The 18,846-nt window shown below is 38.0% G+C and overlaps 1 protein-coding gene across 2 annotated transcripts in view; it reads right to left on the reverse strand.

Moving 5' to 3' along the window:
• sptlc3 (serine palmitoyltransferase, long chain base subunit 3) overlaps positions 1-18,349 on the reverse strand; it is a 31,854-nt gene extending 13,505 nt beyond the window's left edge. Inside the window, exons 1-6 of one of the 2 annotated variants that reach the window (XM_047350640.1) lie at positions 18,078-18,349; positions 14,083-14,274; positions 13,309-13,463; positions 10,492-10,640; positions 3,193-3,317; positions 831-924 (exon numbers count right to left, since the gene is read on the reverse strand). In XM_047350640.1, the coding sequence (XP_047206596.1) occupies positions 831-924; positions 3,193-3,317; positions 10,492-10,640; positions 13,309-13,463; positions 14,083-14,274; positions 18,078-18,176 (814 nt within the window). In that variant the 5' untranslated portion in view covers positions 18,177-18,349. Of the gene's footprint in view, positions 1-830; positions 925-3,192; positions 3,318-10,491; positions 10,641-13,308; positions 13,464-14,082; positions 14,275-17,874; positions 17,992-18,077 lie in introns of those variants that run through there. The other variant, XM_047350641.1, reaches the window with a different exon arrangement.
• Between the last annotated feature and the right edge of the window lie 497 nt (positions 18,350-18,846).

Below are 18,846 nucleotides of genomic sequence, written 5' to 3' on the forward strand. Positions count from 1 at the left end.
TAGAGATGTTTCACCTTATAGCACAAAAACGTCCATAACCATACAGTTTTAAAACAAACCATATTCATGTATTAGAATGGCCCAGTCAAAGTACAGACTTGTGGCCAGTCCTGAAAAAGTGATGTTCACAGACGCTCTCTGCCCACATTAGCTGAGCTTGAGCTACATTTTGAGAAAGAAGGGGCATAAATCTCAGTTTCTAGATGTGCAAAGCTGGTAAAGACATACCACACAGGTGTAATTGAAGCCAAACTGGGGTTCTGCAACTCAGCAGGGGCTGAATACGAGTTTACATCAAACTTTTTAGATTTTTAGTCGTTAAAAGTATGAAACCCATGTATCTCTTTTGATTCCTTTTCACAAAAATGCACTATTTTGTGTTGATATATCACATATTAACAATAAAATCAATAATATATAGTACCGTTTGTGGTTTTAACTTCTCTCTTGATGGAAAGGTTCAAGGGGTATTAACACTTTTGGAGCTCACTTTATACAACTAGTGTTTTTTTTGGGATCCTTTTTGCTGCTGGTTGTTAAAATCTGTTTATAACTCCAAACATACTTCTGTACAGTGAAAATACAATATCATTCTCTAAATCTGCAAATCTGCAAATATATAGAGGAAAGCAGAAAATAACTAAGATAGGTGCAGCTAGTAGCGGCTGCAAGCTGAAGCTCAAGCTTTACTCTGACAACATGAACACGGTTAAAGTCAAAGTAAGTTGCTCTCACTGATAAACACACAAGGAATGAGTCGGAAATTGCAGTTGGGATCTCACCTGTAATGAATTGTGCAATATGTGAAAAGAGACTGTAGATAAACTTACTGTTGTGTTTGAACACCCGAATAGTAGCTCCTGACAGTCTGGCCCCCAAGATTAGAGATGTGTGATTGAGCTCATCGCTTACTATCAAACAACCCTGGAAATCAGCAAAAAGCTAAAACTTAAAAGACTTTTCAGTTGCGGTTAAATTTTTACAATGTGGAGCTTGGAATCAAGTTTCTAACAAGGTTGCAGGGTGAACCGGATTCTAATTGTTGATCATCGACAAGAAAGAAAACTTTTGCATCAGCATATGAAGAGTTGTTCATTTGTTTTCAGCAGATAAATCAACTGGATCGCTAACAGTTAAACACCGAATATTTAAGGGTGAAAACTTCAACCATGTCAACGACCTAATGCATCTGCTCTTTAAGAGAGTTCTTGGTTTTTATGTGTGTAACATAAAAAGCAATCCTGTTATGCAAAAACGATTCACATGGCTAATTACTCGTCAACTCATTCCTCATCTCCTTTCCCCATTTATGTCTAAATCACAATCTTTTATTTCCAGGTTCCCCCTGCACAGAATGGATAGAAATCGTCTACACATGCCCCCCACCTTTATTGAAGTCTAATAAATTTTTTACCAACTGATCTGTTATAATTTCTACATAGACGGTATGATGCTTCATATTCTGTAAAAATCAGCTTGCAAATTAATTCAGTTATTCAATGAATTTCTCTCAAGGGCATTTGCATATATAACACTGAAGCTCTGAGGATTTGACTGCATTAATCTGAATAATCTTGTAAGGGGGGTTTGTGTTGACACCGACTCAGTGACGGATACGCTCAGTATGGCCCGGGGTCAAGCTGGTCCACCAACATCTCACATTCTAATGTTACCCTGTCTGAACAGAGAGGCCTGTCTGGGCTCACCCTGTCCCTGTAGGACTGAGCTGGCAGTGAGGGTTGACCCTCAGACATCACAGGGTTAGTGTCAGAGTTGCAGCCTAAAGGGGCTGCTGCACCTCTTGAGCTGCATAAAATGAGCTTGCTCTCATCACTTAAACCGTCAACCCTCCTTTTCCTCCTGTCCAGTCAAATTGCAGATAGTCTTACTTCATGTTGCCGCTAGTTTCTGCCAGCTCTACTTGAAGGAGGCGGGTGTGCCAAGAGGCCAGATTATGGGTAGTAAGACCCTTAAGTAGTTCTCATAACAAAACCTGTCCTTGCTTAAGTACTTGAAAGCAGACATATACAGGTCCTTCTCAAAATATTAGCATATTGTGATAAAGTTCATTATTTTCCATAATGTCATGATGAAAATTTAACATTCATATATTTTAGATTCATTGCACACTAACTGAAATATTTCAGGTCTTTTATTGTCTTAATACGGATGATTTTGGCATACAGCTCATGAAAACCCAAAATTCCTATCTCACAAAATTAGCATATTTCATCCGACCAATAAAAGAAAAGTGTTTTTAATACAAAAAACGTCAACCTTCAAATAATCATGTACAGTTATGCACTCAATACTTGGTCGGGAATCCTTTTGCAGAAATGACTGCTTCCATGGATGTTTCTACTTCAGACTGAGTCCACTGCTTCCGCAGGTCCCCCAAGGTCTGGAATCGGCCCTTCTCCACAATCTTCCTCAGGGTCCGGTCACCTCTTCTCGTTGTGCAGCGTTTTCTGCCACACTTTTTCCTTCCCACAGACTTCCCACTGAGGTGCCTTGATACAGCACTCTGGGAACAGCCTATTCGTTCAGAAATTTCTTTCTGTGTCTTACCCTCTTGCTTGAGGGTGTCAATAGTGGCCTTCTGGACAGCAGTTAGGTCGGCAGTCTTACCCATGATTGGGGTTTTGAGTGATGAACCAGGCTGGGAGTTTTAAAGGCCTCAGGAATCTTTTGCAGGTGTTTAGAGTTAACTCGTTGATTCAGATGATTAGGTTCATAGCTCGTTTAGAGACCCTTTTAATGATATGCTAATTTTGTGAGATAGGAATTTTGGGTTTTCATGAGCTGTATGCCAAAATCATCCGTATTAAGACAATAAAAGACCTGAAATATTTCAGTTATTGTGCAATGAATCTAAAATATATGAATGTTAAATTTTCATCATTACATTATGGAAAATAATGAACTTTATCACAATATGCTAATATTTTGAGAAGGACCTGTATGTCCAGAACCTTCTTATTCTGGCTAATGTTAGGTTGAATTCTAATTTTAATTAACTGAGGTGGTCAAGAATATTTTTTGGCTGATTTATTTTGTATTAATTAAGAGCATATGCAAGAAAGGAACAAAAGCTTGGCTAATTAGATTAATATCTAATGTGCTTTGAAATTTTCACCCTTATGCAACAGGATTTCATTCATTCGCTGATTGGAAAAGTGCAGAATCACATACCTTCCCTACAAGTGCTGGGATGTTCATTGAGTTGGTTGCAAAACCCATCCCAAATATCATGGAGGACTCAACTCCAAGGAAATGGGCCACTAGTTGTTCCAGCTCCTGGTGCATGTTCAGGTTACCTGCGAGGTGGAAATCACAAAAACCTTCAGCCTTTCACTGTGCATAAAGGCTGCATCTCAGAAAATATTTCTGCAGTTCATTTGTTCAGCCCTCTCTGTGCATGTTGGTATTATCAGAGAGTGTTTCATTCCTTGAGGTTCTTGATGATCTTTGTCTAGTCCTCCAATATAACATTTTGATTAACAATAATGTCTCATAAATAGCAAAAGACCCGAATACAAACCTTTGGATCAGCTCTCACTCTCTTGAGATTCAATCCAATTCCTATAGATTCATGATGTGACAAACTTGAAATTTAGTTCCCCTGATTTTTTCATCCAAGGTAATATCAGTCGGTCCACAAGGTCCAAAATGATTCTGTTGGACAATATGAGGCTGAAACAGTTGATAAACCAATATGGCAAGTGGGGACCAGTGCCATCGGACATGGTGTTTCTTTCATTTTGCACAAAGCACAAAGAAGACATTTTTAGGTATCTGCCAGTGTGGCCATCTGCTAAGTAGGACAATTATATTCACAGTGTTGACATAAAGGGCTAAAAGGTTTTTATAAAGTAGAAATTTATTATGCAACAGTGTCTTGCAAAAGTATTCCCACCCCTTGCATATATTGTCAAATTAGAAACACAAACCTTAACGTATTTTAATTGGACTTCATGTGACAGACCAACACAAAGTAGTGCATAACTGTGCAGTAGAAGGAAAATTATGTTTTGTTTTAGGTGTGTAAAATAAAAATCTGAAAATTATGGGTTGCACATGTATTCAGTCCCCTTTACTCTGATACCCATAATTAAAATCCAGTGCAACTAACTGCCTCCACCGGTTATCTAGACAGTAAATAGAGTGCATCTGTGTATAATTTAATCTCAGTTGCAAAACTATATCCCCAGCTTTAAAGAACTTTTAAATAGACAATGGCATAAGTATGATACACCTGCAAAGCTACCATACATGGCCAGCCATCTACACTGACAAGAGAAGCAGCCAAGATGCCTATGGTAACTCTGAAGGAGCTGCAGAGGTTCTCAGCTCAGTTGGGAAAATCTGTTGACAAGACAACTGTTAGTTGTGGACGCCATAAATCTGATCTTATGAAAGACCGGAAAAAAGAAAGTAATTCTTCAAAGAAAGTTAGAAGATGTCCCATCTGCAGTTTGCCCCAAGCCATGTAGACATAACAGTAAACATGTGGAAGAAGAATCTCTGGCCAGATGAGACCAGAATTGGACCTTCGGCCTACATGCAACATGCTATGTGTAGTAAAAAACTCGATAGGAAGATGGATGGAGCTAAAATACAGGGCAATCCTGGAAGAGAGTCTGCTAGAGGTGGCAGAAGACCTGAAACTGTGGTAGAGGTTCACTTTCCACCAGAACAAGTCTAAAAAAAAACAGAAGAGCTGTATCCTTTTCTTGCCACTTCACAATAATGAATGCCTTTGTGTTGTATAAAATCCCAGTAAAATACATTGAAAATTGTAGTTGTAATATGGCAAAACATGAATAAGTCCAAGGAGTATGAATAATTTTGCAAAGCACTGTATGTTTTGCATGTATGATATATACGGTATTTGCTAAGTATAAAATCCATTCTAATACACTCAGCATGTGTTGTTAAATCTGCAATAACAAGTAGTTGTCAGAGTCGGTGTCTGTGTGTATGTGCTGGTGTGTGTATATATGGTGTACTTGTATTCATGGCTTCAGTGTTTCTCAGTTGGTGCTGGAGGTTCTCAGGTGCGTTGGATGACAGGTGCCACCTATCTGCTGATTGCAGTGGAGGAGTACTTAAGCGGGAGGCTGCCAGCACTTCGACGCCAGAGTGTTTGCCTTAGTGGTAACAAGCTCAGCCTCTACTGGTTTTTGCTTTGTTCATGTGCTTCTAGTAACTTTTGTATTTGCTCCCTTGCAGGTTTTTACCTGAGGCTTTGTTTACCTTGCTGAGACCCAACTTCGTTCCAGAGGTTCTCCTAGCAATCTGGATAATCATCTACTGAGTATTGGATCTACCTTCTTGTGGATTTCTCTCCCAACCATTTGTACTTTTTGGACACGGACCAACCTGGCAACTTCCCGCTTCCTTCAACTCCTGGACCAAGGCATAAGCGTACCCTGTTCCACCCTCCATCGCAAGCATCGACACCTGTGCTTCATCTGGTTTGCACCAAACCAGCAGCTGAGAAGACAACTGAGCAACCTCACTTCGCAAGCTAAGACTCTGAATCTCTCTACCCCTGGTGGCTCAAGCAACAGCAATTTAGTAAGGCATTTCTCAGATCTCTTTAATCAATTGCTATATATTGTCCGTTTATTCGCCAGTCCCTTCTCCTTTCTTCCCGTACAGTTGGTGTTTCCAGTTCTCGTCCCTGATTACTTTGCTGACAATAAAAACACGTTAAAACTTCTGAGTGTTTTCTGTATGTGGGTCAGAACTGTGTTGAAAATGACAGTAGTAACACAGCTGACTTTCTGAAGAGGGACTTAAGAAGCTAATTAATAGTAATAACGTGAATTTCCTGACATGAACTTCCATATAAGTACAGTGCCTTCATTACATATACATTGCATGCTAATCATTATGGCCAAAGTCAATACCAGTCATTACCACACAGGGCAGGTATTAAATGCTCAAGCAGACAAATGTTTCAGGCAGGCCAGGAAAATGGAAATCTGAGTGATGGGCATAAAATTGTAATGAAGTGAACCAGCTCTGCCTTTATGGCGATTCTCATTCGGTGCTTTCCATCAGGTCACGCGCCAAGGTAGATCAATTCTTACATTTCCTCGATCACTCAAGCACACAGGCCCTGCTGGCACATACAGCTTTTTTAATCAGACTGCACTAGCATTGGCTTTCTTTAAAGAACATTTCCCTTGGCAGTAGCTCTATATGTGTGCCCTGCCTTCTTATTGATATTTTAACCTTCAGAATCCTTCAGATACTAGATACTCTTCAGGTAAAGGAGAGTGATAGATTTAGCTCACCCTGCTCAGTTTGGTAAGATGAAATTAGATAACAACTTCACTTTCTTCAAGTTTCTGCTTGAGACACCAAGGTCATCATCATATTTATTGAAAACATTAAAACAAATGAAGCTAAAGACGGAAATAGTTCCTGTGTTTATTGATAACATGGGACTCAAGCTTTTTCTAAAGAATTTGATGGCATAAAAATGACTAATCATTTCCATATTTAACCTTGAACAGACCAACATAATACTGCTCAGTTACATTGCTATACTTTTCAAACATTTCACAAATACAGTGCTGGACATATTTGTTAGCACCCATTGTAAAGAAGAACAGAAAAGAAATGCATCTTTAATTGCAGTAATATAACTTCAAACAAAAAAAAAAACAATCTTTACCAATTGACTAAATGTATTCGATGGGGAAACAATCCTAAAGAAATAACTGGTGGCCCTGCTCTTAATACATTACTCACCAAGATTGATTGTTTTGGTCAAATGTTCTGGATCATGTTACTGGTGAAGGGTACAAAGATGACCTATTTTCATTTTTCTATCAGAAGTCATCTGATTATTATTGAAAATGTTCTGCTTTTTCAAAGATCTCATGATTCTATGCATTCTACCAGGGTTCCCATGGCTTCTGCAAGAAAAACTGGCCCACAGCATCATAGATCCTTTACCGTACTTAACAGTGGGCATGAGGTGCTTTTTCAAATCTAATTTATTTTGGAATGTTTCAACTTAAAAAAGGATAAAAGAAAAATGCTTAAGTTGAATGTATATTTAAATGCATACTGATAGGTGTGCTGCCAGCATTTAGTTAAAAACAACTTTTTCTTAAGACGGGTTTTTTTATGTGTTGAATAAATGTATCCAAGGCCGCATGATTTTAGAAAAACATTTATAGCGGTGCTATTGCTGAATATTGCAATATGGATTAAGATGAATGAATATTTTTCTGATTCCTGTCTGTTCCTTCTTCACTGTGTCCCCAGCACTCTGTACACTTTAGCATCTCAGCCTCTAAAAAGATACATCAAATTAAGGAATCTGGCGCAAGTCTATCAAACAGGCCAAATATATTATTAGCATGCAGCCCTTTGCAATTGTGATACTCTACACATTGATATTACCATATGATTTGATTCAAATGTGAAACTGTAAATGTGCCTAAAAATGAAAGCTGAATCTTTCAAATTTTACACTGAGATTATGCTACTTTACTAAAATATTTATTTATTTTAAGGCTTTCTTCACATCTTTACCAGTGGTCCCAACATGTCTGTGCTTATAACCTTATATCTCACTAATCGGTAGTAAGTGATTAATTTAAATGCTTGAGATTATTTGACAAGCAGTACGCTAATGATTGCAGAAAAAGAAGGACCAACCCAATAATGTCAGTCCATGAATGTTTGGTTTGCCTTTGTTTAAAGAGCATGCTTTTATTGCACTTTGTGCTTAACTTTACACTTCAGAGATACTCCATGTTCACTCCTTATGCACACTTTTCCAATTTGTCTATGTATAAGTTTCGGCAGCTGGGGACAACAATTGTGTTTAATTAAAGTTCACTTGACTCATAATCACATTTTGTTCCGATAATTAAGGGTTGACCAAGATGTTAAGCTGAAGTGCAGCAAGACAGGAGATAATAATTTAAAAAAAACATGTTGGACCTAAATATTAAATGGAAATTGGATTTTTAAAAGCTGTATTTTTTTTAAGTTTGTTTTTTAAATAAATTGTGTGCAACTAACTTCTCAGAGATCTAGGATTTTCTTTCCATTACTAATTGCTCTGCCTGTGATGGCAACATGACAGCTCCTAAATGGACGCCAGGGTCTTTAAATATTTATTTTGTATATGGTCTCATGAGAAAAATGCTTGTTTTTCCATAACCCACTCACCAAGACAGCTGAAATGCACATTAGAAACCCTGACTAAAACAGTCCAATTTGGAAAGCGAAATAAACATATAAATAAATCAAAGAAATGAATAATGGATGGTTTGGGGGTGGGGGGTAAGGGAGTGGTACACTGACAAACCTTCCTTGTTTTTTTTTTGTGTCAAACTGCTGATATCACAGCACACACTCCCACATGCACAGACTCTTACTCCCAGTGGTTATGCCCACTCCCTTTGTAAGCCCCCTCTCAGTAGATACACAACGAACTGGCAGCAGGGGTTTCATACTCCAAAAACATCAATAACGAGAGAGGAAAAGGTGCTTTTCTGAAGAAAATTCACCTATGAGCTCCATGATGTTCAACCATCAAATGTTTTGACAGAAACACACAGCTGATTGCTAGTCATTAGAGTTCCAATCTGCAAGATTGCTATGCCTGAAATGAGCTTCTTGCTGCCACTTGCATCTGATCAGAAGATGGGCCCAAGATCAAAAGATAAGAAACCATTCAAAATTCATTAGATCCCACTTTCTGATCCTTATTATTATAAAACATCCATATATATTCCACTTGCATCCTGTTAAAAATCCTGGAGGTTTTTAATTATGACAGCTCATCCACAATAACATGACTTCCTGTGCTCTGTGGACCAAAATGTATCTCTGCTGATTATCGCTGCACATAATTGAAGAAAAGCTGAATAATTCATTACAGTTTCTGACAGATAAACATACTGATGGTATAATTTAGGGGGAATATACAGGTGTTTCTCAGTAAATCAGAATATCATTCATTCATTCATTCATTCATTCACTCATTCATTCATTCATCTGCTATACTGCTTATTTCATAGTGGGTTACGGGGAATTGGTGCCTATCGCAGGCAGTCTACAGGCGAGAGGCTAGAATATCATCAAAAAGTTAATTTCCTAGAATCATTGAATTTCAATACAGAAATATCATCCTACTCCAAAGTATCTCTATTTACTGTACCGTATGTCCCTCTATACTTGGTTGGGCCTCCTTTTGCATGAATTACTGCATCAATGCAGCTTGACATGGAAGTGATTAGCCTGTGGTTCTGATGAGCCCAGGTGGCTTTACCAGCGTTCTTACTGTCTGCATGGTTGGATCTGGTGTGTCAAAATCTTCTTGCCTTAGGTAAGGAAAGTTTGCTATCCAATCAAGCACATGTCATACTATGGTTGTTAAGCCAAGCATTGTTACAGATCCTGGGTAGTAGTGCTGTTATTGGTCTATGCTCGTCCTTTTTGGCAGACTCCGTGGTTCCCACCTAGCTATGTGGGGCCGTACCTGCACCCGGTGGCCTCTGATAGATCAGTTGTGTCCTGCCGGACCTGTCATGTAAGACAGCTGCTTTTACTCCTGTTGTCTTTTTCCTAGAACACCTCATTGACCGGACCTTAGAGCTGCACGATGTCAGGAAAACAGGTTCCGCGATACTATTTTGGATACTGAATTTAGGAATAGTAATATTGATTATGAATAACCCCCATTTTATTTGAACCTTTCTTTCTTTGCCTTTATCACAATGTCCCCACCACTCTTTGTTAGGTTTAGCATCTCAGCCACTAAAAATATACATCTAGTGTTGGCCAGTGAGGACAGTGAAAGTGTATCGAACAAGCTAAATGTATTATTAACATGTAGGATTTCCATGCATGTCACTTGAATATATATTGTCCTACCAAAGCATCCAAGCAGCCCTTTGAGACTGAAATATTGCATACATGGACATTACAGTGCAGTTGTGATTCAATATGTTGTGCAGCTCTACTGAAGATCAAGTACCTGAGCAACTTGGATTCTTTGCCTTTCTACTCTTCCTCAAGACTGGGGCCTTGAGTCCCAAATGAATTGAAAAATTTACTTTCATCTGAAAAAGGGACTGAGCAGCAGCATGAAGTGCTCTAAAAATCTCCTGGCAAACAGCTGTACTGACTTGAGACTTAATAAAAGACCCCTGAGCAACAGTCAGGTCCTTCTTCACCCAGGTGAAAAACTTCTGGCATTGTCTCTAGAATGGGGTGTTCACATTTTACAATTTCTGTATTAATAATTCTTTGCTGTTTCAGATAAACATAAAACAAATAACAGAAAACACACAAAAGAAATTTCTGCCATCATACAATAACAAACACCTTTCCTGCCATGATTTATACAGTGGACATTGCTTCAATTCAAATAAACAGCTTTGTTAAACTGAACTCAAAGCGATAAGTGACAAACATTTTCTTTGACCTGTTAAACGCTGACCGCAAACTTACCAATTTCCTGCCTTGTGCTGCAAACCCCAGCTCCGTACCGTTGCACCTTATCTGCCACAGTTTTCAGGAAATCTGCGTTGTTCTCTGCGAAACCGAGGTAGTTGTATGAGCCCATGTTGATGACATTATGTATTGCCGTCCCTGTAAACCTGTGAAGATTTATGTTGGACTCAGCTATTGTGTCATTGTTCATCCAGCACACACACACAGACACACAGAAAATTAACTTCCTTATAAAATATACAATAATCAAACATTTGTTAATCACTAGTAAGAAATCCAAACAATGCTAGATTAAACTAAACGGCAGCAAACGTACTTATTCCTATGTTATTATGTATATATTTAGCAGAACAAAGACATAGATAAGATCTGATCTCTTATGCATGTGATTACAGTGAATAAAATTAAAAATAAAAACATCTGAATGTAAAATTTCCTTCAATAATGCGAGCAGAAATAAACCTGACCCAAGTTTACCTGTCCAGTTAAAAAGCAGTTAACGTGGGTGCGGCGCTGACGGTGTAGGGGTTAAGCACGCAACCATGTACAGAGGCTACAGTCCTCGAAGCAGCTGTCCCGGGTTCAAGTCCCGGACCCGGTAACATTTACCGAATGTCTCCCCCTCTCTCTACCCCCTTTCCTGTCTACCTACGGTCAAAAATAAAGGCCACTAGTGCCGGAAAAATATCTTTAAAAAGCAGTTGAAGTTCTTCTTTCAAAGCACCGATGCAGTTTATCAGCCGACCTACTTTTTCCACTCAGCTGCATGCTATTTTACCAATTTACCACAATTCTCCACAAAGTCGAGCAGGGTTCCCCATATCTGCTTCTTACAGTCACATTAAACCTCTTTAAACATGTAATCCATGCTTACCTCTTCACAGATTCATAATATCACTTTCCTTCCCTGTGGCTTTGCTCATTTTCTTTTTTGCAATATCTTCCCTGACCCTGCTGCGAAGTGCAGAGGAATATCAATTAAGGTCCAGAAACTCAAAAACCTACCTGCATATGGTATATTTGCTGGAGTATTTAGAGCATGCCAAAAAGATTATACATATAAGGCACTTTAGGAGGTAAATAATAGTTCAGAAACATACTGGTTTGATGTAAGCTGTAGAGACATTTGTGCATACTTAACCTGAGGTCTATACACTGACAAGCTTGGGGATTACACCCGACATGATGTCGGCTATGTGTAACCAAAAATATATAAAACACAAGTTGTGCAAGCCTTCTAAATGTACTTTGTGACAGCTGTATGGGGTAAGAACGCTGTCAAAACAATGTGTATGTAAAGATAGAAATGTGTGCATATTAGTCAATAGTTGTGCATAAGTAAAATACAAAAGAGGTATATTTTCTCTATAAGAATACAAAATAAAATGTTACAGCTTCAAGAAATTACAAACACAAAGTTCAAGTTTACAGTTGTGGTTTATTCTTTATGAATACAATATGCTATAACAGTTTGTGAATACGATTTATTTTCTATGAGAATACGAATTTACATCAGCGACTTGGTGTCACGTGATCTCAGGCTGATTAGTGGAGCACAGAGTTAGTCGATTTGTGTTGCGCATGTGCTGTCACACTCCTCATCGCCAATAAACGTAGTGCTGGGATTGGATGACGGAAAAAGGCAATGGGAGATAATTCAGTCTAAAAGGAATATTAGGAACAGAGAGGAGATAGGGGGGAAATCAAGAGTATTATAAATAAAGCATTTTTTTTATTTTTATGAAATACAAAACTAAAACATAGAACATAGTGGGTATAGTTATACAATGATGTATAGTAGGTGGCAGTATGGACCTCTGAATTTGTGGCATACTGCCAGCAGAAGAAGCAGCACTAGTGTCAAGATTTTAGTTTTGTATTTCATGAAAATAAGAACAATGCTTTATTTATAATACTCTTACTCTTACTGGCGATGAGGAGTGTGACAGCGCATGCGCAACGCGAATCGACTAACTCTGTGCTCCACTAACCAGCCTGAGATCACGTGATGCCAAGCCGCTGATGTAAATTCGTATTCTCAAAGAAAAGAAATTGTATTCACAAACTTTTATAGCATTTTGTATTCATAAAGAATAAACCACAACTGTAAACTTGAACTTTGTGTTTGTAATTTCTTGAAGCTGTAACATTTTATTTTGTATTCTTATAGAGAAAATATACCTCTTTTGGATTTTACTTATGCACAACTATTGACTAATATGCACACATTTCCGTCTTTACATACACATTGTTTTTGACAGCGTTCTTACCCCATACAGCTGGTAGCAGAAAATAAGTATATCCTTTAGGTTAGGTCTAGCAGATGAATGGTAGACCCCCGCCCCAGCAAGTCTTGCTGGTTTTGAGATACTCCCACGCTCTGAAGTAATCCGGCCATGAATAACATCAAATCCGTAAACAAACCAAACCCGTTTAAAGAACGTTGTATACAGGAACATATTGTTCACCTATTGCCTAAGAGATCCGGCTTTGGTGTGTATGTCTCTGCAGAGATTGTCTCATACTTAATCAGCATTTTATATGCAAACTGGGATTTACTTTTGAACTGAATTTGTGTCTCTCGCAAATTTTCTCTTTCCTAAAACTAAGCCCTTCTTTCCTTTAGGAAACATTGAATCAGTCCAGTAACATCAGTGTTAACCTAAAGATATACTGGAGAAAAATATTTTGTTAGGCCTTGAAATTGTTTCCAAGGCCCAGAAGAGACCATCCATGTTCCGGCTGATCTTTAATGGCTTGGTGCAGGCTTAGTGTGGTGTGAGGGGGGACATAGAGATGGTTGGGTTAAAGTACCTGAATGTCCAGTTGTAGTCATCAGACACCCTTTCCATCAAGTCAAAGACGGGTCCTGGGAGACTGCATATGGGACGGTTCCAGTTGTCCCGTACTCGCATGTACAGGTTTCGAGTGTAAAAATTTTCAAAATCTTGGTAAAGGGGAGTGAAATCCTGGCAATGAAAAAAAAAATATGTCCTTCATAATTTCACAATAGGTGAGAACCTAGTTTTTATCAAAGCAAATTTGAAGCTGTAATATTAAGCTGTAAGATATTGGGAACCTTTTTATTTTCTGTTATTAATCCACTGACAAAGCTAAGCTTTTTTATCAAGATTATTTGACAATATGCATTGCTTTTATGTTATCACAAGCTTTTCCTGAGCCCATTGAAAAAAATGGCTCACTACTCTATCAAGAGCATATTTATTGTGTCTGCCTACCCAAAAAATAAAAACATGGTGAAGACAAAATATTTTCTAGTTTAACATTCACTGAAGAGACATATTATCAAATCTGAAGCAAAGTAACAAAGAGCTTGAATCCTCTGAGATTTAATTAGATCTTCAACACATTCTCTTTGGTGTTCCATTTCACCCATGGCAACGTCATACAGAAGTGCAGAGAAACACAAGGGAAGACAGAAAAGGCACTGCTTAAGGAAAAATGAAAATAATTGGGGGAAACAAAATGTATTGATGCTGTCTGAACGCTTGGGTGTGTAGTATGTGTGTAATCCTACAAAATAACCTGGAGTGTGCTGACTGCATGCTTTTTTTATGTTGTACCTACCTTCTGTTCTTCTCTTTCCTGTGCAACATGGCACTTCTCCAGGCCCACCGCTCTGAGAAAGTCTCTGAGGTAACCAAACAGGGTCACAATCCCAAAACCCAGGTACGTCATGACCGCCACATACATAGGCGGCTGTTCAAATGTGTCATGGCTGTGCTGCCTAGAACCGACGCCAGTCTGTGGTCCATTTTTCTGTTTAATGAGAGACCTATATTAGAGCTCATACATTGCAGATGTGAACACAACAGAATGTAATAACATTTAAACAACTGTGGTTCAGTTTGATATAAAAACAATTGCGGTTAACATTTAAATTTACCTGGATGAAATAGACACTAAGACCTATAAGTATCACACTAATTTTGCAAGAGGCAGCATTAGGGATCTCTGTGTGCCAAAGGTTAGGAATGTCTCCTAGCATTTCTTGTGAAAGAAAGCTCAGGGAATCATTTAGTTCATTTGAACATGAGTCATTTTAGGCTCTAACGACAAAACAATTTTGGTTTCTATTAATACATCTACATGACTGCATTTTAATTGCGATCTCCATGCACACCACACTAGCAAAAACATTAAAAACTGTAATTTCTCTGCCACACCACTAGTAGGTGATACATACATGCATACAATGACACTCTGCTTAAAAACCTGATAGAAAGTGAGCACTTTGTTGGAGAACCGTCATTATATTCAAAAGAGTCAGCACCAAACACAGAATTCTGCAGTCTGCCATCGTTATTGTTGATGCATTTCTTCTGTAGGTTTGAAACTGGTCAGCATCCGTTATGCTGTGCACGTGCACATTCATTTCTACTGATTGCAGTAATATTGTGAATGTGCCAGTGCCGTTTTTCCTGTTTATGCGAAAACTGAGACCAGGACATTTTCAAAACTCTCGAACCTGTTTTCAAATCGTGCCATTTTCAAAAAAAACAAAACAAAAAACGCACACCTTTGTGGTGTACATGAACAGCAGAAACGCCACAAAACATTTGCACAGGGCCTGAGAAAGTAATAACATTTCAGGAAAGACCTGAAATTGCTGACAAAGGCTATAAACCTTGAAGGCTAATGTTCACAGAAACTTTTCCCATGACTAACCTTTATTATCTACTCATCAAACTACAATCAGATTATTTTTACGACAGTGGACGACACACACCTTGTCCATCTGAAGGAATGCCGATGCAAGGCAGAAGGCCTCACTCAGAGACATGAAGGCTGGATAATATAATTTACACAGCCTCAGGTTGTTCTTGTGCCCGTCTCATTGGGCCACTTTGCAGTCTCTTGCCTTAGCTTTAACAATCATTCTTAAGTAAAGGTTTCTTCAAAAATTAACCAGATGGTTTAATCAGGTTGTAGACTTGAATCGAAGTGTTGGCCGGTTACAGGTACCATCGTATACTAAGGTTTCAAAAGGTTTTCAAAACAGCCAACATTTTCTGTCACACAAGTTTTCTTCAGTTTTGTGGTGTTCAGAGTGACAGAGCACTGCCCCTCCCCCACCCGTTGTTGTGCACTGCCAATTAACTGGCTGAAGAAAGGCTGCTACACTCTTCCCATGTTTACAAAATACAAAATCAGCTCCTTGGAAATATTTCCAGACATGCAGAATATGAACCATCATAATGTGGAAACTGAAGGAGGGCAACCCATCAGTCATTTTAGGGTAACTGTGTCTCAAAACCTCAGTTGAGAACCTAAGAGCAATTAGATCATGTTATACATTTTAATAATCTTGGCACCTATGAAAACGTAGTATTTTTACCCAAGCTGGTCATACGGTTCAAGCCCAAATTAAATTAGCCCAGTGCTGACATTAGGTAAGTAAAATTAAAACATGCAAATCAAAACTATTGGTGATTATATATAATAAAGATTTGTGGGCTTTAAGATCACAGAAGTGAGGAAATTAAAGCATTTTTAAGTGCAAGATAAGTGCTGCTGCTCTAAGCCCCATATCTTTCTGACACTTCTTATAATAACAAAACAGAAACTTGGAGTTTTGGCAATCCTGACAGCGCTAACTTTAAACAATTGTTAATGTTAATTTTATCTCAAACTGGTTTAATTGAAAATGTGTTCACTCATTTTCTTGGTCTGACAGCACCATGACCTCTGTTTATCAGATTTCAGATTTGTTTGTGCAATGAGGGACAAAAAAAATTATTTCATACAAGGGTGTTAGTGGTAGAAAGTTTAGCACTTTTTTGCTAGGTAAATAGGAATATATTACCTGTGATGTAACATAATGGTCTGTAGTAACCCAGGAACAAGTGCTGGTGGGTAATCATGCTGTTTTCAAACACTGAGGGACTTTCATTTAGGCTTCTTTATACCACCATATCAACATTTATCAAACACTGTTATAAACAGTATGAGGTGTGTGTGAATGCTTCAAAATCCAGACCAACTAATCAAAAGTGAATCAGAATTAATATCTGATCGGCATCTGCAGCCAGCTCTTTTTAAGCAGAGCTTTTTTAAGCAGGATTTATTAACAGTATCTGATATAAAAGACCTTCGGTGGCTGTGAACGCAGGTCTATGTGGTGCATTGATCTACTTCACAGTTCATCTCAAACTAAACAATGAGAGAGATAGTAAGCTCATACTAATCTCAACTCGTATTTGTGCTGACGTCTGTTTCATTGCTTTTGTCTTAAATTAAGCAGGTTAAAAGCAGAAAAAAAAAAAAAACTCAAGAATTTTTTGACATGGTTGCAACATTTTGATTCAAACTCCTGATGAAGGCAGATCATTCCACTGGCCCAGCTATGAGTAGGTCTAGAAACAGAAACTCTTTTTTTGGCTTCAGGTTCAGTTCTTATTGTAGCGGAAAAGCAAAGACCTGGTGAACAAGTTTTGTGGAAAACTCCCCAAAGGAACTCCATCAAAGGGACTTGGTGTTACCAAGTCTCCACAACAGTGCTTTTATTCAAGCTGTTGTATAAATCTTTTTTTTTTTTTTTACAAATACACTGAAAAAAATGAAAACTAAATTAAAATTTCTATTAAATATCAGTGATTGATCAGCTAAGAAATGGTAAACTGCTGTTGTTTTGAACAAAGTTGTACATGATCTTTGTTTGTTTTGAGATACAACACTTCAAAATAATTAAAGCTGTCTGTCTTTCCTTCATCATGTTGTACAAGTTATACGCTCACTTGCTGTAGATATTTCATTATCCCCATAAAATGTTTTAGTCCAACGTGTCTCTAGAGTCTGAATATGAACATTACATAACATACAGTAACATAAACTTAAAGTAAATTGAAATGAAGCAATAAATGGATAATGGCATTGTGTACACTTTTTGTGGACGCAGAATAACTGTAACCTCTGTAAAAACTGATGGAAGGCAAAGAAAATGTTCAGGAGAAGAGAAACCATTTCAAGGTGCAGCCTTTCGTTTTTACAGTTTTTGTACATTTTAAAGAAACTGATTTGACGCATTGCTATAGCAACGCTATAGCACAAATATGTAGCCATATTAGCCATAACTAGCTAGACTATAACAGATTTGAAGATGTAGCTATAAATGCCATAGTTAATATCCAAAATATGTAGCATAAATCACCTATAAATAGCTTGGATTTCTATGCAACAGACAGGCGAATAGGCTATATTAGAATATGTAGCATATTTTAGCTCTTAAACATCTAGGCTATATGTGGAATAGAATCCGGACAATATATCATAAATTAATTATAAGTTGTTATTAATATAAAATAAAATTTGCACTTATATATTAGGAGGGGTTATATAAACACGTTATAGTGTACATACGTCACAAGGTTCATCTAAGGTCAGAAGCCCAGTGAAAACTGCAGATAGCTAACACACACACACACACACACACACACACACACACACACACACACCATCAGGTGCTATGAACACCGTGCCGCACCTAGAAGCACCGGACTCGCAAGGCAGAGAACAAGTTACCTATCATAACAAACTTTAATCCGCGAAGCGTAAACACATACCTCCCTCCCGTTGTGACAGCCGTTTTTCCTCAGATCGTCATATTTCAGTCCGTTCTGGCTGAACGGAGGTTTGAGGTCTGCGTCAGAAGTTCTTGCCATGTTGCTGTAAAAGAAGTGGACTCTGTGTGCTCAGTTGAACGAGAAACCAGCGTGCTGGTTACTAAACTGCCAAAGGTGACTTCCTCCTTCTTGTGTTTCGGTTCAGCCTCTTTTTTTTTTTTTTTTTTCTTTCTACAAATGTTTGTTGTCTAAAGGCTGTTGCAAATATGTCACTCTTGGCGTTCCTCAGGGTTTTCTCTTTCGATACAGCGAAAACGGAACTTCAGGTTAATCCACACTAAATCGAGCTGACACGGCATATATCACATTAATTTTTTAAATAATGGAATCCTGTTTTTTTATGTACACAATAGCAAAACTATTTTATTGTATTAATTGTATTAATGTGTATTAATAAACTTGCAGTTACTTGTTCTTTTTATGTACATTCCATTGCAAAAGTATTCATACCCCTTCAACTTTTTCACATTTTGTGCGGTACTGCCGCAGACCTTTGTGACTTTATTGTATAGTTATTGTGTGATAGACCAAAAACAAAAAGTGATGAATAATTATAAAGCCGAAGGGAACAATATGCATGATTTTTATAACTTCTCACAAATATAAATCTGAAAATTGTGCCATGCATTTGTATTTAGCCCCCCACAAGTCAGTGCTTTGTAGAACCAGCTTTTCACAACTAAAGAGATCCATTCTATTGTACCACAAA

Source organism: Girardinichthys multiradiatus, chromosome 22, assembly GCF_021462225.1.
Source record: "Girardinichthys multiradiatus isolate DD_20200921_A chromosome 22, DD_fGirMul_XY1, whole genome shotgun sequence".
In the NCBI taxonomy this organism is placed as follows: Eukaryota; Metazoa; Chordata; class Actinopteri; order Cyprinodontiformes; family Goodeidae; genus Girardinichthys; species Girardinichthys multiradiatus.